The sequence below is a fragment of the Panthera pardus genome, unplaced genomic scaffold (assembly GCF_024362965.1).
Source record: "Panthera pardus isolate Hobbes unplaced genomic scaffold, ASM2436296v1 HiC_scaffold_26, whole genome shotgun sequence".
Taxonomy (NCBI): Eukaryota; Metazoa; Chordata; class Mammalia; order Carnivora; family Felidae; genus Panthera; species Panthera pardus.
Window position 1 is genome coordinate 3,991,507 of NW_026526832.1, and position 22,986 is coordinate 4,014,492.

At 43.0% G+C, this 22,986-nt stretch overlaps 1 protein-coding gene across 2 annotated transcripts in view; it reads right to left on the reverse strand.

The window, feature by feature from the left end:
• Positions 1-22,520, reverse strand: part of TMEM87B (transmembrane protein 87B) — a 51,246-nt gene extending 28,726 nt beyond the window's left edge. For both annotated transcript variants that reach the window (XM_053890949.1, XM_053890948.1), the window contains exons 1-9: positions 22,132-22,520; positions 18,479-18,539; positions 13,241-13,332; positions 9,866-10,003; positions 8,618-8,671; positions 6,948-7,038; positions 5,497-5,558; positions 5,078-5,261; positions 576-675 (exon numbers count right to left, since the gene is read on the reverse strand). In XM_053890949.1, the coding sequence (XP_053746924.1) occupies positions 576-675; positions 5,078-5,261; positions 5,497-5,558; positions 6,948-7,038; positions 8,618-8,671; positions 9,866-10,003; positions 13,241-13,332; positions 18,479-18,539; positions 22,132-22,326 (977 nt within the window). In that variant the 5' untranslated portion in view covers positions 22,327-22,520. The remainder of the gene's footprint in view (positions 1-575; positions 676-5,077; positions 5,262-5,496; positions 5,559-6,947; positions 7,039-8,617; positions 8,672-9,865; positions 10,004-13,240; positions 13,333-18,478; positions 18,540-22,131) is intronic.
• Positions 22,521-22,986: the final 466 nt, after the last annotated feature.

Below are 22,986 nucleotides of genomic sequence, written 5' to 3' on the forward strand. Positions count from 1 at the left end.
ATATAGCAGGTGATCCAGGCTAAAAGCTTGAGCTTCTGGGAATTAGAGAGTTTTTAAAAAGGCGATAAGGATAAAGAGGACAAGCTGTTCCATGTTCGTTCGCAGTGACTCACAGGCATGGGAGAGAAAAGATCGGCAGCCTGAGGGGGCCTGGAAGAAGTAGGGTCCTCAGTGGACAGCCAGGTTTCAGTCCGAAATCCTGCTGACCTGGTGCTTAATCCTCTCTCTCTTTTACAATATTTGAGTGCAATCGTAAAAGCAGAACCATGTGTCTAGGAAATAGAAAATGGTTTAAACTTTAAGAATCGTTAAAAATTTTCCATTATCCTTAAAGTTGATTACTTCTTCATCTAACTATAAAAAGCCACACTGGACTTCAAATTCAAGATCTTTATTTGAGGACAGTGTCAAGTGGCCAGTACATGCAGGACCCGTGAAAACACGTCCTCGCTGGTATTTCCCCACGGGGCTTGCATCACAGTACTAAGAAGTGTCCAGTTTCACAGAGCTCATAATGTAGGGGAAGGAGTCACAAGACTGGAAGCTCGGTATCTTTCCAACACGCCAATACTTACTTCACAATGCCGTAGCCCAAGCTCACAATGATTACAAGGAGGCGAGCCAATGTCCTCTTAACCGCAGATATCAACTCCGCAAATATCAGTAAACTTTGGGCTGAGGGGAAGAAAGAAAAGAATTCATTCTGTGTACATCTAGAGGCCTGCCACCAAGATTCTAAAGATGTACTGTGTATTAAGTACATTCTGACTCCAGACGAATTAGCCTTATTTGCTTTAAAGGTCATCTAATCCAACTGATGTTTGAAAACCTCAGTCTTGTATCAATCTAAAACCTCTCCCAGCTTCCCTCTGTTCTTGTTCTTCCCCTTGAGGTTAAAAAGAACTTTCTGTCTTGCAAATATTTGAAAACCATAAGGTCCTCTAGAATTTTCTTTTCTCCAGGATGCCTTCATCATTTATTTATTTATGTTCCTACTGTGTGGCTACAATAGGAAAAGAGACACCATGATCCCTGCCCTCATGAAGCTGCTACTCTGGTGAGGACAAGCAAATACACAGAACTCAGTGTGGTGAGTGCTAGAGGCAACACAGCATCTCCCAGGACTATGAAGAAGACAACTGAATCCACACTTGAGGGAGGTGCAAGTGGGTTCAGAAAAGCTTTTCAGAGGAAGCAACATCTAAGTCAGGATTTGAAGGCCTAGTAAAAGTTAAATATTTGGGGGGAATAAGAGAAAAGCAAAATAAATGGCACATGAAAAGGCATGGAGGAGAAAGATGAAAAGTAAAATACTTTGCAAGAAATCAAAGTTCAGTGTATCTGTAGCAGAGAGTGTAATGGGGGATATCAAAAAAAGAGGCTGGTGATAGAGGCAGGGACAATCACGCAGGGTGGTTAGGCCATGTTATGAATCTGGATTTTATGTGAAGGGCAGTGGGAAGTCAATGACTGTAAACAAGGGAGTAAAAAAGGAATTGGTAAACTATAGCCCACAGGTCAAATGTGGCCCTACATCTGTCTTTGTAAATAAAGCTTCATTGGAAGAGAGCCACGCCCATTTGTTCACGTGTTGACTGTGGCTGCTTTTGTGCTATAATGGCAGAGTTGAGTAGTAGCAACAGAGACCATATGGCCTGTAAAGCCAAAAATATTTACCATATGGCCTTTGCACAAGAAGTTTGCTGACTCTTGGAATAAAACTGACAGCTTGATTTTATCAAGATTGCTCTACTTAATGGCTTGGAGAGGAACGAGACTACCAGCAAGGAAAATGCTCAGGAAGTCATTCCAGAAATCCAGGTAAGAGACGATAAGAGCACAGTGCTGGCAGGGAAGATGGAGAGAACCAGAAAGATATACAGAAACAAGTAGTGAATCCACCTAATTAGTCTTGTTTTCAGCTCACAATTTTCCAACCTGTCCACAAGAAATCACAAGAGACCTCATCAAATGCCTTGTAGACAGATGTGGAACTAGAGGGAGAGGAAGAGGGTGGCAAAAAGGATGGCACCAAGGTCAACTGGCAGGGCCATCCACCGACAGGAATACCTGCAGGAGCATTAGGTTGGGACTAAAGTGAGTCAAAAGTACAAGGGTGGGAAAGGTGAGTTTCTTTTATGCCCTACAGAGATGAACGCAAGGCATTCAGAAGATGTTTGGCAGGTGACCAGTTACTAGGTCTGCAGCTCAGGACAGACATCTGGCCAGGAAGTTGAGCTTTAAGAAGAAAACAATGGATGAACTCCCTAAGAGTGGATGCAGAATGTGAAGAGGTTTAGGATAACAAATGTTTAAGGGTAGCGTGTTTTCAAATCCCTTCGTGAGCTGCTCAGTCTGGACTATTTCCCTCTTGGAATAAAGTGAATACAACCTTCCTGGCAGGTGGAACTTCTCAATGTCTTGACTGCTAGCCCTCCTGCTGTAACCTAACGCTGTAGGAGCTAGTGGGAGGCACAACTGCCTATAACTGTCTATGTTAAGCTGATTCATCAGCTTCAACCTTTAAATCCTTTAGAAAAGTTTCCCATTTATATTTTTTCAATTTATACTTGAACCCCAAGTTCAAGGTCTTACCTATTAGGTTTTACCTTTCCATTTGGGATATCAAATCTGTCTGCACCCCTTCAAGTACCTTCACCTTCACCTTCACCTTCAAGGGTCCATCTAAAATTATTCTCTATACCTCCAGTATGAACAACTCCACCAGCCTCACATCATCCACAGAATTTTAGTGAATGCTCTCTACATATGCACAGGCCTGCAATAAATGTCAGGTATAACATTTAGGATAAACCAGCCACAAGGTCTAAAACCTGTGAGACAGGTGTCATTCAAAGCCCCCTTCTAACCCAGTGGTTCTCAATCCTAGATGCATACTAGAATCATATGGGAAGCCTCTCAACAGAACCAATTCTTAGGCCTACTTCAACCAGAATCTCTGGCACTGGTATTGCTTGAAAGTTCTTCAAGGGACACTCATGTGCAGCCAGGGATGAGAACCACTGCTCCGGTGCTGTCCAACAGAAGTTTCCAGGATGATGGAGATGTTCTACATCCATGCTGTCCAATACAGTAATCAATGGTCACATGTGGCTACTGAGCATGTGAAATGCAGCTAGTACAACTGAGGAAATAAACTGCTAACTTCACTTAAACAGCCAGATGTGGTTTATGGCCACCACACTGGACGACACAGCTCTACACTGACAAGACTGATGGGTGCTTATGTGCACGGGCTCTTTAGATACGGCTGCACAGCCAGTTCTCAGTGCACATTTCTCCATCTTGTCCACAAGAAATCAAAGTTGTCAAATACCTTGAAGAAGTCCAGGTATACTAAGCTTAGAAGCACAAAAGAAGTCAATCTGATATGACCTATTCTTAAGGTCCCCGTGTTGGGTCCTAACAATCACTGTTTCCTGTCCCTGCAGGATCAGTGCTAAGCAAGACAGCCTGGGTTACAGAATTCCCACTTGGGAAAATCAGAAAGAGCAACAGCCATGTCGTCTGACACCTGTCCCTCTCACAGGACTCCTCAAAGACGCTGACAGCAGCCTGGGGCTTCTCTCCCAAGCCCTTCTCGTGTCATCTCAGACACAGGGCTTGAAGTCCGTGAGGATGGCAAGAGCTTCTGCGGCTCCCCACTGAAGTTAAAGCCACCCTCAACGCTCCCTAGACAAGAGAGGATCACCACTCAGAGCAAAGGAGCTGAACTGCCTTATTTCACATTCAAGAATGCTTTACTCTCCAGCCAGGAGCAGCAGCCTCACCCCTCCTTCATTATTTTATTTAGAGCACACACGTGCACGCACGCGCGCGCGCACACACACACACATACACACCACTAAAACCTCTTATAGAATAATAATACCTCTAATGTGCCTCCTTGAATGTTTGTCTTTTCTTTCTTCTTTTGTACCTACCCTTTTATTTTGGGAAATTACAAACATTCCCCAACACAGAAAAAGCAGTATAGTGAACTCCCATGTGCCCAATACTCAGCTTCAATAATTATCAACATTAGGGCAAATCTGTTTCATCCACATTCCAACTCACTCTTCTTTTTTTTTGGAGTATTATAAAAATAAATAGCCGACATAATCACACCCTATAAAAATCTGCACAAAGATCATTTTAGCTGATCACTCAGAACTGATCACTCCTGAGTGCTTTCATCCCTTTGGAGCTACCTCCCTTTTCAAAGGCCGGGTGATGGGATTGTACCTTTACCTCTCTGGCCTTTTTGCATTCCACCTTCTAGAAACCTGGGGCACACATCTGAGGATGCCCGCCTTCCTGCCCTTTCTGATTCACACACTTCCCTGTGTAAACCGTGAGGGGCCTCCAGTGGTCACATGAAGTTCTGTGTGAGAACGAAGAGACAGAGAGAACACAAGAAGGCTGCAGGCACATCCATCCCAGAACTACTGATTTTACTGCGTGGGGTCAGATTTTCCTTCTTTTCTTTTGTGGAGGAGAAAGGAGAAGGAAGAGTATGGGAAAATGACAGAGAAATATGTTAAAAGGATCAGGAGCACCTAAAGTGCCCCCCTCTGGAACTTTTATTGATTTAATCCAATCACTGAAGTGGGAGTTTTCTTTTCCCCAGGAGGAAAGTGAGGGAAAGAAGGGAAATGGAAAATGAGGACAATACAGACACTAGCCTAGATCAGAGTCCTACTCTCACGTTCTCATCTTGGCTCTTGTCGTCTTCATCTATAACGCAACTGTTCCCAAATCACTGTACAAAGGAGGCCTCCCGCAGCTCTGCTCACAAATGCTAGGGGCCTCTTGGATCATATAGTATTTTTTTTTTTTAATGTTTATTTATTTTTGAGACAGAGAGAGACAGAGCATGAACGGGGGAGGGTCAGAGAGAGGGAGACACAGAATCCGAAACAGGCTCCAGGCTCCGAGCTGTCAGCACAGAGCCCAACTTGGGGCTCGAACTCACGGACTGCGAGATCGTGACCTGAGCCGAAGTCAGCCGCTCAACCGACTGAGCCACCCAGGCGCCCCAGATCATATAGTATTTATGGAGAGAGTCACAGCTTACTTGATAGCCCAGTGCTGCTGATGTTTTGATATTCAGTATAAAAAACTGCTTTTTCAAGCATTCCCAGGAAAATAACAGCTGCAATCCAGAACTGAATCCTTAATATATCTTTCCAATAACAGGCAGACCACATCAGCCACAGTACGCCATATAAAATATAAACGATACACATCACCATGTAAAACTGTAGGAAGAAGAGCAATTTTAGTCAGTTACGGCTTGTGATCACTTGAAAATGGACATTTCTTCATTCAACTATCCAGTCTTTTATTTTCCTGTCACTCTAGCCAAAAACAGAGGGTATACCAAAGTATTAGCTACTAAGGGATACCACCACTGAGCTCTTTAAGTTGTTAGATTTTCCAATTAGGATATAAAATTCATTTTTAAAAAAGGAAAAAATGATGAGAAATACTCACAATCATTAGTGGCCAATCTGACGCAGAAATATATCCATGAGGCCCGATCATAGAAAGAGAAACTGGTGAAGATGGGGATAAAGACATCAAAGAATTAAATTACCAATCAGTCTTTTCTTATATTTTTAAACGTAAGCTCATTTCCCAGAAGGTTCCAAGAACACACACCAAGCCGACAAATCTGCATTTGTACCTAAGACACACAATGTATTGGCTAATTACCAGTCATTAACATGTAATCTTACCAAGATACCTTTACTTGTATACATGCTGTTGTAAAAGCTGGGCCAAATCTGACCTTATGCAGACAGTAAAGCAGTACCGGCCTTAGGTTGGCCCCATGTTGAGTCGCTGACCTCACTGAGGACTTTGTCTTCCTTACTGTAACTTGGGATAAATTACTGAATTCAAGCATCTAGTTTGGGTCATTGTCCAAGGTGACAATAATAAACAGAGTGCCAAATAAAGTACAAGACTTGCAGAGCTCAGTAACTGCTTCTGTTACTAACTAGTAGGGCCTTAAAACTGCCTGCTGCTATCAGGGGAAAAGACGCAATACCTGGGAAGGCGGGGATTGTGGGGGGACACACAAGTCCAGGTGGCAGCTCTCTTATTTGGCTCTTATCTGGCCCACTATGTCATCTGTGGGGGGAAGCCCCACGGCCCACTCGTCCAGAGCAGCCACCTCCACCAGCTTCCCCTGCAGTACACCAGTTCTGTGCCTCTTCTGAAGCAACGCCCATGTCCCCTCAGTACTTTCTGCCTTCCCGCTGGACTGGGCAATTCTCAAAGGCAAAGCCTGGCTTCACACCTGTGTCCCCAGTGGGTGAATCAGAGCAGGATCCTCACATGCTGTTTGGCTACCACTGGTCCAACAGACGCTACTCTGCAAAACGACAGCCGAAGCAATTCTACGATCTGTGAAAGCATTCACTCCCTTGAAGATTGCTTATTGTAAGCCCACTCTTGCATTGGGGGTGGGGAGTGGGCAGAGCTCACAGACCACAGAAGCTATCATTGCCAGACAGGCTACTTCTACTCCTAAGCTACAGACAGATGCTTTAAAATGAAAATTTTAAACGCCTGGTGATGGCCATTTTCCTGATCTAGAATATAATCTACTTCAAATACAATTAAAATGTTGCCTACCCATCTCTATATTAGGAATTTTTTTTTAATCTGAAAGGATAAAGAATTTTATTATATCCCACTGGAGTTTGAAATTTTAAAAATTTATCTTAATTTTAAATTTCCAATCCATTAAAACATATAATAGTAAGATAAGCAAAAAGTTTTAAGTCCCCCAGATAAACAGGTCATTTGTTTTTGTGATTCACAGAGATTTGTTTTGCAATGATGTATTTTAACCAAAAAATGTAGATTTGGGTCAATGACAAAAACACAGAATACAGTAAAAGCAGACAGCAAACATGCATGCAGTTTAAATATACCATTCAAATTCCATCTTGCATCTGTTTTGTCCGTTTTCACAGAAACAATAAATATATGAAACCCATCTCTCTGTGTTCTGGCTATCACATCCTGAAACAGGAAAAAAATATATATCCTTTATGTTGTTTTAAAAAATTGCTATAGAAAATATAAACAATTGTTCACCACATTTTAAAACAACTTTTAGTAACTGAATTGGGTTACTTTTCAGTTTCAAATTTTTTTTAAGTTTATTTATTTTGAGAGAGAGAGAGAAAATGAGCAGGGGAGGGGCAGAGGGGGGCAGGTAGAGAGAGAATCCTAAGCAGGCTCCTTGCTGTCAGCACAGAGCCCAACATGGGGCTCAAACTCACAAACCGTGAGATCATGACCTGGGCCAAAAACCAAGAGTCGGTTGCTTAACTGACTGAGCTGCCCAGGTGCCCCACTTTTCACTCTTTTAAAACAATGAAAAAAAATGGTAGGTAGTGGAGGGACAGTGGACACTGGAAGGATTTCCCTCACTGTTTTCTCACCATGGGCCTCTCAGAACCAAAGCAATGGAAGAGGAAAAAGCTTTTTCTACTCTTCAATTTTTCTACTTTCAGTATTTCTAAAGAATTTCCCCTGAATGTTACCATTCTATGTTTTACTTAATATTACCATTCAAATATTTTTTCCTAATATTACCCTTCCCACATTTTATCCTAATATCAAGCATTTAGTTTTTAATTTTTATTACATTTATTTATTTTTGAGGGACAGAGTGCAAGCGGGGGAGGGTCAGAGAGACAGGGAGACACAGAATCCAAAGCAGGCTCCAGACTGAGCCATCAGCACAGAGCCTGATGCGGGGCTTGAACTCACGAACCATGAGATCGTGACCTGAGCTGAAGTCAGAGGCTCAACTGACTGAGCCACCCAGACGCCCCTCAAGCATTCAGTTTTTAAATGGGTGTGGTTTTGAACTGAACTGGGGGAGTTAGAAGTCAGATAACATTGATAGAGAGACTGCACAGATTTGGTATATAGGTTCAATTACTTATTAAGGTCTATGTTACTAGCAGTCCTGCCGGGAAAGGACACTGCTCATTGTAATGCCTGTGAACGCCACAATGCCCCCACATAACTGAATCAAACTTTTCACATACATCCTTCCAGAAGACTTCCTATCTTTCCCTTTCATTTCCTACTCCTCCACCTGAGACACAGCCTGTGCAAAGCTGGAAACACGAAGGATGACAAGGTAAAAGCAACGTAAGCTCTCCTAAACCTGTCTTCAGTCCCTACACACAGCTGCTTCCAACCCTCCCCACCTCTTGGTCTTGTGACTTTCAGAATTCCCCCAAATACCAAATTCTCTCCTCCCCGGTGCTACACTCATGGACTCTATCTATTTATTTCCATCCTCAGTGATGATCCAGACCAGCCCATTGCTATGCTAGGCATTTGAAAAAAGGTTGCAAAGAAGTTAACCTTAAGTTACAACCTAAAAGGAATTTTTAAACAAAGACAGAAACAAATACATACAAAATTCATATAGATACAAAAATATACTATTTGATATAACGCTTCTTTTTTCTTCCCCACTTCTAATAACCCTACTGTATATCACTGTCCAAGTATCTATTCTTTGCAGGCTTACTAGAACTTGTATACATTTGATTTAAAGACAAATAAAATGACTTACTGTTGATCCTTCCTGGTTGGAAACATTTCTGATATTTGCAATTAGTTCCTTATTCTGGAAAAACAAATAACATAATTCCATTTTATATTGCTGCATTTCTGTGGGGGAAAAGCTGTCTTAACAATCAAGAAAAAAATATGTTATGAGAAAAGTAAAGATTTGAAAGCTAAACACCAGAGAACACATCTCTTTGTAGCCCAAACATGAGTAACAAAATCCTGCTTTTGAAAAAAAATTTAAAAAAAAGTTTTTTTAATCTATTTATTTTTGAGAGACAGAGAGTCAGATGCAAGTGGGGGAGGAACAGAGGGAGAGGGAGACACAGAATCTGAAACAGACTCCAGGCTCTGAACTGTCAGCACAGAGCCCAACATGGGGCTCAAAATTCATGAACCTCAAGTTCATGACCTGAGCCGAAGTCAGACGCTCAACCGACTGAGCCACCCAGGCGCCCCATTGAAAAATTATTTTTTAAATCAAGATAGTGGCTACCTTTGGTGGGGAAGGTATTAGAACTAAAAGGGGAGTCTAGGTGCTAAAATATTCTGTACTTGATCTGGGCCTATACTGGTGTGTTCAGGTTCTGAAAATTCATCAAGCCATCCACTTCTGATATGTACACTTTACATTTATCACACCTCAATACAAATTTTAAGAACCCTTTACTATTTTTACCAAAGATATATTTTCATTTCAGAATTTACAGAACAAAAATAAGATAAAATGACCCACAGCCTCACAACTCATGGATGAGTGATCTAATATTTTGGGATCTAATATTCCAGACAGGGAGGGAAGTAAGTGCATAAGGGAGGGGACAGTGTTCAAGTAGGTTAAGTGTGATAAGCCAAGAAGGCTGGAAGACCTTTGGTAAGACTAAGAGACCACCAGATCTCACATGGAGGTCACTGGAAACCTTGACTAGCTGTTCTGATGGAGTAACGGGGGCAAAGGTAGGACTGGAGTGGAAACGAGAGAGTGACAGATGAACTGACAACAGATCAGGATAGGAAGACAAAAGGGTTCTTTTTCAAGAGTGTTGCTGCAAAGGGGTACAAAGAAATAGAACAACGGTGCCAGTATCTTACTTATTACCTACTACCACACATTCAAAAGAACTTAACCTAAAAATAACTAATTAAGCACCTTTCTTTTATCAAAATGTTGACAGAATAGAAAGGAAGTTACTACTTGTATTCAGTGGGAGTACAGTAAATTCTACTTTGACATGACAACACATATACTCACATTCAATGAGGGAAACACCTGTAAGTCACTGTTGCAATTTACGTTTTCATATTTTGTTGTCCAACATTCAACGTTCTTGAAATAATGACCACAAAAGTCTTCATCAACGCTAGGTTCATGTTTTTGTGATAGCTCCTCCTACTCAAGGCAAAATTCTGGGTTATAATTTGTTTCCACGCTTCTTACTCGGGAAGATAAGTAAAACTTAACATCTAAATGATATCAAAGATTTATTCAGTTTGGAGCACTTAAAAACATGCAGAACAAAATACTGAAAAGAAAAACATTTTTAAGTGTTTTTTTAATGTTTATTTTTGAGAGAGAGAGTTGGGGGCGGGTGGGGGAGGGGCAGAGAGCGAGGGAGACATAGAATCTGAAACAGGCTCCAGGCTCGGAGCTGTCAGCACAGAGTCCCACGCGAGGCTCAAACTCATGAACTGTGAGATCATGACCTGAGCTGAAGTCAGATGCTTAACCGACTGTGCCACTTAGGCGTCCCAAGAAAAATGTTTTAAATATAATTTTAAGTATGATGAAGTTATCATGACATGTTAGCCATTCCAATATGCTCAGATACAGTAACACATAATGCAAGCATAATCTTACAGGAAGAAAGGTGATACGGTATTATCGCAGGAGATGGTTCACGGAGAAATAAAAAATATTTTGTCCTGAGGCTACTTTCATTTTATCCCATGTATAAAAAGATTTTACAAAGAAAAGCAGCATTTAACAATAAGGAAAGATAGGGGCGCCTGGGTGGCTCAGTCGGTTAAGCCTCTGACTTCAGCTCAGGTCATGATCTCGCGGTCCGTGAGTTCGAGCCCCAAGTTGGGCTCTGGGCTGATGGCTCAGAGCCTGGAGCCTGCTTCTGATTCTGTGTCTCCCTCTCTCTCTGTCCCTCCCCCATCCATGCTCTGTCTCTCTCTGTCTCAAAGATAAATAAACGTAAAAAAAAAAAAAAAAATTAACAATAAGGAAAGATAAACCAAAGACAGATGAATAAAACCAGGCTCCTAATGGCAGCTTCTAGCCATCAATAAAAGGTTAAGTTGGCTTCGACTGGCCAGTAGGAAACAGTTTGAGCCAAATAAATACAAAATAGTAACAGATTATAACCCATCTAACAAAGTAAAATTCAATGAGTCCGTGCTGATGACTGCTCAGGTGACTGACTGACAGGCAAGACAAGAGGAAAAGAACAGGCTCATCTTCATGGAAGAATGTTAACAAAGCAGAAGGAAATATGGAATTAGAAAATCACCACTAGGGGCGCCTGGGTGGCTCAGTCGGTTAAGCGTCCGACTTCAGCCCAGGTCACGATCTCGCGGTCCGTGAGTTCGAGCCCCGCGTCAGGCTCTGGGCTGATGGCTCAGAGCCTGGAGCCTGCTTCCAATTCTGTGTCTCCCTCTCTCTCTGCCCCTCCCCCGTTCATGCACTGTCTCTCTCTGTCCCAAAAATAAATAAACGTCAAAAAAAAAAAAAAATTAAAAAAAAAAAAAAGAGAAAATCACCACTAAGCAATTATCAGAGCAATAGCTGATTCATCAGGCAAGAGTCAAAGGATGTTCAGACAAGAACTGATGAAAAATCAGGATATTCACACACAAGTACAAAAGTACTTCTTCACAAGTTATTGTTAACAACAAAGAGAACAGTTGTTAACTCTACAGTGGAGAAACCTGGCAGAAATGTCCTTAACCAACAGATCAAAAGTTATCATTACCAAAAATGGGACAAACCCGAATTCTTTGGTACTCCTGCCAAAAATATAACCAGAATCTAATCAAGAGGAAACATCAGAAGTGCTGGAACTGAGGGACATTTTATAAAAATAAGTGGCTTGTATACTTCAAATATATCAGTGTCATATCGTGAAAGACAAAAAACAAAAACAAAAACAAAACAGAACACTGTAGAAATGCACTGTGACCCTAGATTGGATCTTGTACCAGGAAAAAAAAATATAACAACAAACTGCCAAAAAGGATGTTTTGGGAACACCGGCAAAACTTTAATAAGATCTGTTTGTTAGATAATAATTTTGTATCAATGTTAAATTCCCTCAATTTTATCACTGCACTGTGCAAGCTAAGTGAACACTTTTGTTCTTAGGAAACACACTGAAGTATTTAATTTTTTTTTTTAGCATTTATTTATTTTTGAGAGACAGAGAGAGGCAGAGCATGAGCAGGGGAGGGGGAGAGAGAGAGAGAGAGAGATACAGAATCTGAAGCAGGCTCCAGGCTCTGAGCTGTCAGCACAGAGCGTGACACGGGCTCAAACTCACGAACTGCGAGACCACGACCTGAGCTGAAGTCAGACGCTCAACCAACTGAGCCACCCAGGCATCCCAGGACACACTGAAGTATTTAGTATGTAGGGGTGAAATAACAGGGAATAAAGTCACAAAGGCAATATTTGAGGACAATGGCACCTTTCAGCGCAAATGGAAAGACAATACAGATAAAAGTATGGAAATGCACACGATTCATGCTAGGAGCACACAAACAACAGAGAAGCCGTGAAGGAAATGACTGTGAGCAACCATCAGGAGACCTGTCACAGGAGAACACCTTGCTGAGCCCAGTGGACCCTGCAGGGGAAGAAGAAACCCAGTGGGGCCTCTTTCCTCTTCTTACACCCTCCCCCTTCTTTCCTTGGCAGGGGTGGGTGGTGGGGGGGGTCTCCTTTCCCCTCACCTCTTTGGGAGATCTACTTCTACTCACTAAAGCTACCTGACTTCACTAAAGTTCTAGGTGTCCTGTCACTAATTTTTTGAATGAAGTAAAACTTTCACATTTCTTTCTTAAACTGTGTTGATTTTTATTTGTATGTGACCCACAACATCTTTATCTACAGTTCCTACATGACTGATTTAAATATTTACTAACATTTCTCTCAGGACAAAAAGGAAACTAAAAGATTTGTTTCCTTCTCAGAAGGTATATACTTTGATGAAAATTAAAACATTTCTTGCCTAAGTCCCAAAATAAATCTGTGGCACTTTTTTTTTTTTTTTTTTTAATTTTTTTTTTTTTTCAACGTTTTTTATTTATTTTTGGGACAGAGAGAGACAGAGCATGAACGGGGGAGGGGCAGAGAGAGAGGGAGACACAGAATCGGAAACAGGCTCCAGGCTCCGAGCCATCAGCCCAGAGCCTGACGCGGGGCTCGAACTCACGGGCCGCGAGATCGTGACCTGGCTGAAGTCGGACGCTTAACCGACTGCGCCACCCAGGCGCCCCAATCTGTGGCACTTTTAAAACTACAATCCACATTTCTGGCCTCCTCACCTGATGAGCTAATAAATCTTTATACTCATAATTTTTCCTTCATACCTTTACGTACCTTAAAAATTTGCATTTTACTTACCTCCAGCTTAGAATATTCATTCTGACAGGTATGATACTTCAAATACCACTCAATGGTAAACTTCACAGGCCCAGAACAACTGAATGACTTAACTGTTTAGAAAAAAGAAAGTCTTATTGTACAACAATCCTATATGTACTCCTATGTAAGCTTTCAGGTTTCAAGAATGCAACTTAAAATAGGTTACTATAATGAAACAATGAATAAAATAGTACCTAATTTCTCCCCAAAATCACTGCAAAATGAGATAAGTTCATTAAATTAAATTATTATAGTTAACCAAATACTATTCATTTAATCTGTACGTTAAATCCAGCATTAAAATCAACTGAGTAACGGAATATGCTAAGTCACTGCTCACTGCACTCAACTCTTCTCTTCACTAACTTATTCATTCAAAAAATACTGAGTGAGCACCCCTTGTGTGCCAGAAAGAGACATAATGGTAAACGAAAACAACCCCTGTCCTTGATATTAGAGGTATTGGCCAGGGGAGGGATAACAGTGAAATAGGCACCTTAGACAGAATAAGGGGCTGAGAACAGGGAGTCAGAGGAGCCCTGAGCAGGGCACCTAGCATAGTCTAGGAGGGCATAAAGAAGGGGTGCTGACATGCTTACTGGTGGAGGAGACCTCTAATGTGAGAGCAGGAGTTAGCTAGGTGATGAGGAGGGTAGAGACAGTATATGCAAATGCTCAGGGCAGGGTATGTGAGAGCATGAGTATGAGTATGACACCTGAAAATAGTTTGCTATGGTCAGAACACAGACTGGGGAAAGAGGGAAGAGCTGAAGCTGGAGTAGAGTGCTGGAGAAAAGTCATAAGGGGTACTATGCTTTGCTAAGGAGTTTTCCTTTATTTTGAATGTTACAAAGTGACACCAAATATTTCAGGTAGGAGGGTAACGTGATTAGACGGACTGAAAAGGATTAAGTCTAGAATTAGGAAGAGCTCTTTTGGGAGTGTCATCACAACATGGCAGCTGGCTTCCCACAGAATAGGTCATCAGAGAGAAAGAGCAAAGAAGAAGCCACAGTATCTTTTATGACCTGGTTTCAGAAGTGATATGCCATTAGCTCTATCATATTTCTTGGTTAGACCAACCTTGATACAATATGGTAGGGGACTACATAAGGACATGAATACCAGGAGGCTGGGATCACTGCGAACCAGAAGGGAACCACTGGTAACCGGAAGGAATCCAAACCGAGCCCCGAGACTGCAGTTCAAGAAGCTGAGGCTGGTAGAATTTCTGGGGGAGAATACTCAAGAGCTGGAACCTGCACAGAGAGAGAGTAAAAGAAATCTGGACAGAGATACTACTGAGCCTGCCTGCATGGCAGCCAGCCCATGCATAGAAAGAAGCCCAATCATTCTCAGAGGTCATACAGGGCTGGTAACTGTTTGAGTTTCCACTAGCAAGAGTGGAGGGGCCTCATTAAATATACCAAGCATTCAGGAGAAATGTAGCAGGGTCACATCTTAGAAGTGGTGCTAAGTTGGCCCTACAGTTAAAGCTACTCCAGATCCATCCTGAAAGAAATTAAACACAAAACTGGAAAAGATCAAACTCACCCAAAAGAAACTCAGCTGTCTGCCAGAACAAAGTCAAAGGAATACAACTATATAATACAATTACAGCACTTAAAAAGCTAACATTCATGATATCCACCATCCAACCAAAACCCTAGACAGAAAAAGAAAAAAACTAACTCATAATCATGATAGATTAGTCATTATGATAAAAATGGAAGGGAAAAAGATGATTAGCAGAGAAGAATATTAAAGCTGTTATAAATATTTTCCATATGCTGAAAGATGTAAAGGAAAATATGAAAATATTGAGAAAGAAGATATTAAAAAACAAACTTCTAGAGATTAAAAAAATTACAATATCCAAGTAAGAAGTTCACTTTATGAGACTAACAGGAGATTAAATACTGGAGAAGAAAAGATCACTGAATTTGAAGACAAAGCAATAGAAAGATTCAAAATGAAGCACAGAAAGAGACTGAAAAAAAATTAACAAGGCCTCAGTGATCCGTGAGACAATATCGAGCAGTCTAACATATATGCAAATTGAACCCCAGAGAGGGAGGACAGGGAAGTGGGGACAGAGTATCTAAATCCATAATCCAATGTAAAAGATGAGATTTTTTTCAGTGTGGATATCCAGTTGTTCCAGCATCATTTATTGAAAAGACTATTCTCTCTCTAAAGAATTATCTTGGCATCTTTGTTGAGAAGCAACTGACCTCATAAATGTGGGTTTATTTCTGGGCTCTCTGATCTTTTTTTAAAAATTTTTTTAATATTTATTTATTTTTGAAAGAGAGAGACAAAGCATGAGTGGAAGAGGGGCAGAGAGAGACAGAATCTGAAGCAGGCTCCAGGCTTTGAGGGGTCAGCACAGAGCCTGACATGGGGCTCAAACCCATGTGCCATGAGAACATAATCTGAGCAGAAGTCGTACGCCTAACCCACTGAGCCACCCAGGCACCCCTCTGATATGTTTCATTGTTCTATGTATCTATCCTTATGCTAGTACCACACTGCTACAGTTACTGAAGCTTTACGTAGGTTTTGAAATAAAATAGTAAAAGTCTTCCAACTTTGTTCTTTTTCTAAAATTGCTTTGGCTATTCTAGGTTCTTTGCACTTGCATATAAATTTTAGATACAGCTAGTCAATTTCTACATAAAAGTCAGCTTGGATTTTGATTGAAATTAGCTGAATTTATAGACCAATCTGGGAAAACAGACAGTATAACGGTAGCTAAAGAGTTTTCATAGATGTCTTTACCAGCTTAAGGAAGTTCCTTCTATTTCTAGTTTTCTAAGAGTTTTTATCATGAATGGGTGTTGAATTTTTTCAAATATTTTTCTGTACATATTGAGATGACTATATAGCATATTTCTTTTATTCTGTGTAGGGGTGAATAACATTGAGAGATTTTCAGCAGCAATTCCACAAGACTACCTCTTGAATGGGCTACCAAAAGAGTGGTCGCCTAAAGGAAAGTCAGATGTCTCATCTACCAAACGGCAGGGACACATATCCAAGGGACTAATTCTTAGATTTTTGCAGGCATTAAAATTGGTTCTGTGAGAACACAGAGCCTCATTCTCACTCCTTCATTACAACACCAATTTAGATGTATAATCTGGAATGTCCAATTACTGCTTCAAATGAACAATAACTATAAAGTGGTTGTGTAATGATTAACTCTCTCCCTTCAGCATGTCTTCCTGGATACCCAAAGGTGATGAAAGCTGCTTGATGAGCATGGCACCAGAATGAAGGCTCAGATGGATACTACGTCTACATCTATCAGCCACATGTCCCACCTACAGTCACAGCTCAAGAAGACCTCTCTCTCAGGGCTCCTGGGTGGCTCAGTCAGGTAAGCGTCTGACTTCGGCTCAGGTCACGATCTCACCCTTCCTGAGTTCGAGCCTTATGTCAGGCTTTGTGCTGACAGCTCAGAGCCTGAAGCCTGCTTCAGACCTGCGTCTCCCTCTTTTTCTGCCCCTCCCCTGCTCATACTCTATCTCTCTTTCTCTCTCTCAAAAATAAACATTAAAAAAAAAAAAGAAGACCTCTCTCTCATCGGTGCTACTAGACACTGTCTGCTTTACTTAACTAAACCCTCACATATATATTTTTTATGCTTTTACTGTTAACTGTCTTCTGCCTCATTCTTTCTTTAGATATATTAATACCACTGTCTTGAGTGTGGTCTACTCTTAGCTGATCTCAGATATTAGGTATGATTTTTTAAAATCAGATTATGTGTTTCACTGGTCCATATCACTTTTCCCCCCCATGTAATTTTTTTTTTTGTCTGCAACAGTCTCCTAAGTCTTACTTGTCTAGCCACTGAAATCTGAATTCACTAAAGTAGTTAGATGCCAATTTTTTCCCCCTCACCCACCTTGGACTTCAATTTCCTCTTACCAAGTTGTTATCACCACTGATGATATCAATGAACTGCTTTGAACCACCTCTGCTGTCTAGCTGATGGCTGGACATATAGCAGAATCACCCAACAAATGACCTGAGCATACTGTGATAGAGAAAAGGGACATGGCTTTGGATCCCCAGGAAGCCAATTTGCTTTACCCAACAAAAAACTACTCCTTATGCCAAAACTTTAACCTTGGCAGCTAATTTACCTAGTCAAGTTACTGGAAACACTAAGAGGAGTTAGACCACAGTAAATATGATCTGCTATAAATTCATCAAAAATACTGAAAACCTTGGGTGGCTCAGTTGGTTAAGTGTCTGACTTCGGTTCAAGTCATAATCTCAGGGTTCGTGAGTTTGAGCCCCTCATCGGGCTTGCTGCTGTCAGCTGAAAGCCCGCTTTGGACCCTCTGTCTCCTTCTCTCTTTGCCCCTCTCAAAATAAAACACTAAAAAAAAAATCTATAAAAATTAAAAAAAATATTTTGAAAACCTCAAGATCTATGAGAACCTGGTAGTTCTCACACATCGGCATTTACATAGAGAACATAGTCTCTAACAAATAAGTTCACTTTCATAAGCTCTAAAATCCTAATTAAAATGTTAGTATGTAGTAATTTCTACTGTATTCTATGATGATGGATATATTTATAAAAATTTCAGGGGCATAAAGGCTTTACCACAATCACGACATTTCATATACTCATAAAAGGAATTTATCTAGTTTTAAAAGCTGGGATTCAGAGTCAAATTTCACAGAAGCCTACTTTATTACACATTAATTATAATTTTTAAAGATCAATTCACATTACATTTTTTGAGACAGGATCAGAGAAATCTATTCTTGAAAATAACCAAGTCTTCACTGAAACAAAAGAAACCCTGAAAATTTTAATTTTTTTTTTTTTCAACGTTTTTTTATTTATTTTTGGGACAGAGAGAGACAGAGCATGAACGGGGGAGGGGCAGAGAGAGAGGGAGACACAGAATCGGAAACAGGCTCCAGGCTCCGAGCCATCAGCCCAGAGCCTGACGCGGGGCTCGAACTCACAGACCGCGAGATCGTGACCTGGCTGAAGTCGGACGCTTAACCGACTGCGCCACCCAGGCGCCCGCCCCAACCCTGAAAATTTTAGAACCACTTAAAAACAAGTATTTAGCCTAGTTTAAAATATATATTAGTTTTAGTAACATATCAGTTTCTGTTATATTACACGAGGTTATTCATTTATAATGTACTGTTATATTAATATTATTAGTTTATTGTACTTACCAGAAAACCTGATTTCTGTAGAGTTAAACACAGTTTTCCTAAATATCAAAGGTCCTGATTTCTAAAATGAAAACACAAGGAAATACAGAATAATCTAGTTAAAATTTTTTTCTCTATTCAGGAGTACAGTTTTACCCTGGAGAATACACAGTTCTAACTCTCGCACTCCTGTGACCAGAGTGATTTTTTTAAAATAATTTTTAAGTAATTTTTAAAAAATTAAAACAATGTTAAAAATCTGGTCATTTCACCCACTTGCTTAAAATCCTGTTCCATGTATCTAACTCTCTACTAGGCTCCGGAATGCCCCTGCCTCTAGCATCTCAGCGGGGCCCAGCATCACAGGGGGTCAGGGCTGCTGCCTGAACCATCGCTGCCTGCCGCTCGGACAGGGGTCCTACCTGTGCATCTGCAGTTGCTCTCGCGATACTGGTATGAATGTACTTTTGATAAAACAACCATCCTTCTCCCTAACTGTGTACTTACAACAGACCGATTCTTACTGCCACTTACAGGTCCCTGCATAGTCAAAGTCCTGCCCACCTGTGTTAGCACCTTTCTCTCAGTGCTTCAAAAGCAGGATACTCCTTCCTGCCCTCAGGAACCTGAAAATTGACTGAAAAAACCCTTCCCTGTCACTTTCCTCATCTTGTTAGTGACTTCTTACCCTTCTCAGCCCAGTTCAAGAGTCCCTTCCTCAGGAAGTCTTCCTTGACGCTCCACACCAGGCCAGGCCTTCCCTTCCATGGTCTCTAGGACCCATCCTTCACAACCCTTGCCACAACTAAAACGAAATAATCTATCACTTGGTTATTTAATGAATGCCCTCACCAAGAATAAAAACGCTGTGAGAAGGGATTGTGTTCAATGAACAAGTGGTTAGGAACGAAAGAAAAAGGCTGATGACAGACAGCTCTTTCTTGATAGCCTCTCACCCCAACACAGTTTCAACAACAAAACCCCCAGCCCGGACCCCTCCTCTGAGCTCCGGATCCGCCTACCCAACCGCCTCAAGGTCATGTCCACGAGGATGTTCAACAGACATTCCACACTAACCTGTCCTAAACCAGATACGGTCCTCTCTGCTCCTCGCCAACTCTTCCTACACTGCCCGTGTTGGCTGCAGGTGATGCCATCTTCAGTCACCTCAGCCTTGGCTCCTTCCAGTCTCTCACCTCCATTGCCCAATCCCCAAAGCACGCCTACTTGATCTCACAAACACTTCCCAAATGTAGCTCTTCCTCTCCATCCCTGCCACCACTGCTCCAATTCAGGCTCTCAACATCTTCTGCCTACAGTTCTGCAATAGCTGGTATTTCTGCCCCAGATCTGAGCCTATAATTCATCCTGATATAGCAGCCGCAGTGATTGGTACTTATGTCTAAAATCCTTAATGGCTCTCCCTCATTCACACCCAAAATTTGTTCCTGGTGGCCTATTCCAACCTTTAAATGGGGTTTCTGTGAATCAGCAGGACCCTTTCGAAAAAAGTTTTGAATTAGTTGACATGATGAAAAGATGGATTCTGGCTTCACATGTCAAAAAAGGAGACCTGGCAATTCTGTGCCTACACCACCATATAATATCCACCTGCTGGAGCCGAATGGTAGCTGCCCTCTTCAGAAGAAGCATGTAATCTATAGTCCACCGCTCTCCCCAGCATCCCCTCCAGTCCTAAATCTAGCTCACTGCACTAAATATCACTGGCCTCAGACCCTGCAGGTCCTGGAGTCTAGACCCCTAGCCATAGGCCCAGGGCCAAGCAAGCTCTGGAAGGTTTATGGTGGCCTGAGTCACTCTAACACTCCTACCAGAGCCTCATTCAGCAGAAATATTAAGAATTTCCTGCATCACTGCTGCTCTACTCCCTCCTTCTTCCTCACTGAGGTAACATCTACTCATTTTTTAAGACCCAGCCAGGTACCAACTCTAGGAAGCGGGATTAGGTGACCCCCTCAGTGCTCCAGCAATATCCTAAGAATACTGCCTTGTAGGTAATCACTATTCATGAATCTGCTGTTCCTACCACTGTGTGAGCTTCTTGAGAGAAGGGACTGTTGTCTAAAATTCATCTTTGCAACAGCAGTGGCCAGCCAGTCTAATACCAAAGGTGCTCAAACTATTTGTTGACCTTTACAATCAAAAGAAGCACTGCTTGAGACATCTGCAGTACAGATTAATGAAAGGCTTGCTCTCCTTTCTTGTGCTGAAGGACAAGTTCCAACAACTTGAAATGGGGGGAAAAATCAGCCTACTCCCTGCAAAGCAGGGCTTCACAGACTGCTACTGACCTCACGCGGGATCCAAGGAAAAAATTACCTTCCTCATTCAGGAAGCAAAGTCATTCTTTCTGCAGGCCCTTTGGAGTTGCACTGTTTAAAGTATAGTTGGCAAAGATCTTTACAGATACGGTAGAGGAGTTGAACAATCTGTGCACAGCTCATTCACTTCCAATATTGTCTACTCTTAGTCTCTGTGATACTGTCATTCATTCACCAGAGAAGCAGCATGAACCCATGCGTGTAGCTCTTGGACTTTTCTGTTTACTGTCCAGAGAAATTCAGTAATAGAGATGCACACACTATTATCACTGGTGCATATAATGAAGGACCCTGGAAGAAATGGTAGCACTGGGTCTTAAAAACTGAGAAAGAGACCAACTTTCCTTCCTGTATAGTTTCTATGCTGTAGGAAGTATTTGCAGCCTCTGGCACTAAATGTTTCTGGTTGAGTTAATCAAAATATAAGTTTTGCCTTTAGAACTTAGACATCATTTCAATGCATATGGAAAATAATCATCTCAAAACAGAGCTGGGTGAGTCATCTGACTCCAGAAAAGCAGGAGATAAGGCCTCTCTTCCTGATTTCCTGCCCCTCTTTAGCAAAATTTTCCAAAATGCTACTCTTGCCTCGCTCCTACATCATCTCATGCAACTACCAGATGCCAAGTTCTCAAATATCCTGCCCTGGAAAGGAAGTTTCCACACACTCATGCCTCCAGCCTAGCCTTTCAAACGCTCCTTAATCACACATCCCACCCCATCTCCACACACACATTCCCCGAACTCTGACTGACAGGAGCCCTCGAGAAATTCAGGAACCGCAGAAGAGGGAAAGAGGGGTGGGGTAGCTCTCGCATTTAAAGAAGAAAACGAAAGCGGCGCACACACACTTTTTAAATTTGTGCTGAGAGCGAAGCCTGGGAAAGTCCTTCCTGTGGCCTCACGGGTGTGGCCCTCTGGCTGCACCCGGCCCGAGGTGGGGTCAAAAGGCAAAGATGCCGGCAGGAGTGCCAAGGAATCGGGGGGCTCGGGTCTGAATAAACGGCGACCTGATCTAACCAGAGCGCGTCAGAGCACAGCCAGGACTTAGGGAAAGGCGATCCGCAGGAACAGCAGCAGCGCGCAGAAGGGAGAACGGACCCCGTGCACTAGCGTCACTGAGCTTCCCCACAGCCCAAGTCCAGCCGGAGGAGGGAGGTCTCCACGCCCGTTAACAGACGAAAGGCTCAGGGGGCGTATCAGGGACCCGGAGCAGGCCCGGCAAAGACCAGATGAACAAGTCCAGGGCCGGGAACCGGGGTCTGAAGGAGTCCCGGCGAGGACCCTGAGGGCCCGAGACGCGCCACGCCTCTGTCTCGACATTCCACTTACGTCGCTGATCGTCGCTGCCCAGAGCCCGAGCTCGGGGACGGCGACCACAGCCGCCGGGGCCCAGCACAGGAGGCAGAGGGCGACGCGAAGCAGCGGGGTCCCGGCAAAGAGGCGGCGGCCGGGCGGGACCCGGGCTCCGAAGCGGCAGGCGGCGGCCATCTTGACACGGAAGCCGCACCTGGCGCTCCTGGACATCCGCCACGCCCCGGGTCCGCACCTGGTGCGGCTCCGCCCCCGGGAGGCGGGTTCGGGCCGTGTGGTGTGGCTCCGACAGGGAGGTGGAGACGGGGTTTAGGCTTGGGCGGGGAGGCGCGGTTCGGACCCGGGAAGCGGAGCCCAGGAGTGGAGCTAGAAGGAGACAGAGCGCGGCAAGGGGGGGTAGGGGGTGGGAGGGGTGGGCGGGCCAGAGCGTGGAGGCGAGCTTCAGGGCCCGGCCGGAGTCGGGAGGCGGGGTCGGGAGAAGAGCTGAGGGGCGGGACTATGGGGGGGGGGGGGGGCGCGGGAGGAGATATGAGTGGGGGCGGGGCTTGGGGCCGGGCCGGAGTGTGGAGGCGGGGCCGGGAGAACAGGCGGGGCGTGGGCGGGACCATATTGGGGGCGGGACCGGCCAGGGGTGAAAGGTCAAGTTCCAGACTTCACTATGGTTGTGGTCTGATGCTTAATGGAGAATATGGGATGGAGTTTCGTGCTGAAGTTTTCTGCTCCTTGTGTTTCAGTTTCTTGTATCCTATGCACGTGCCCCTATCCCAGTCCTCACAGCTCAAGGGAAACAAACTGTTCTCCTAATTCATGGAAAGTGGTCTGGAAAGTACTTTGAAGTCAGGGTCAATTGAACCCAAGGCATTGTGTTGTAAG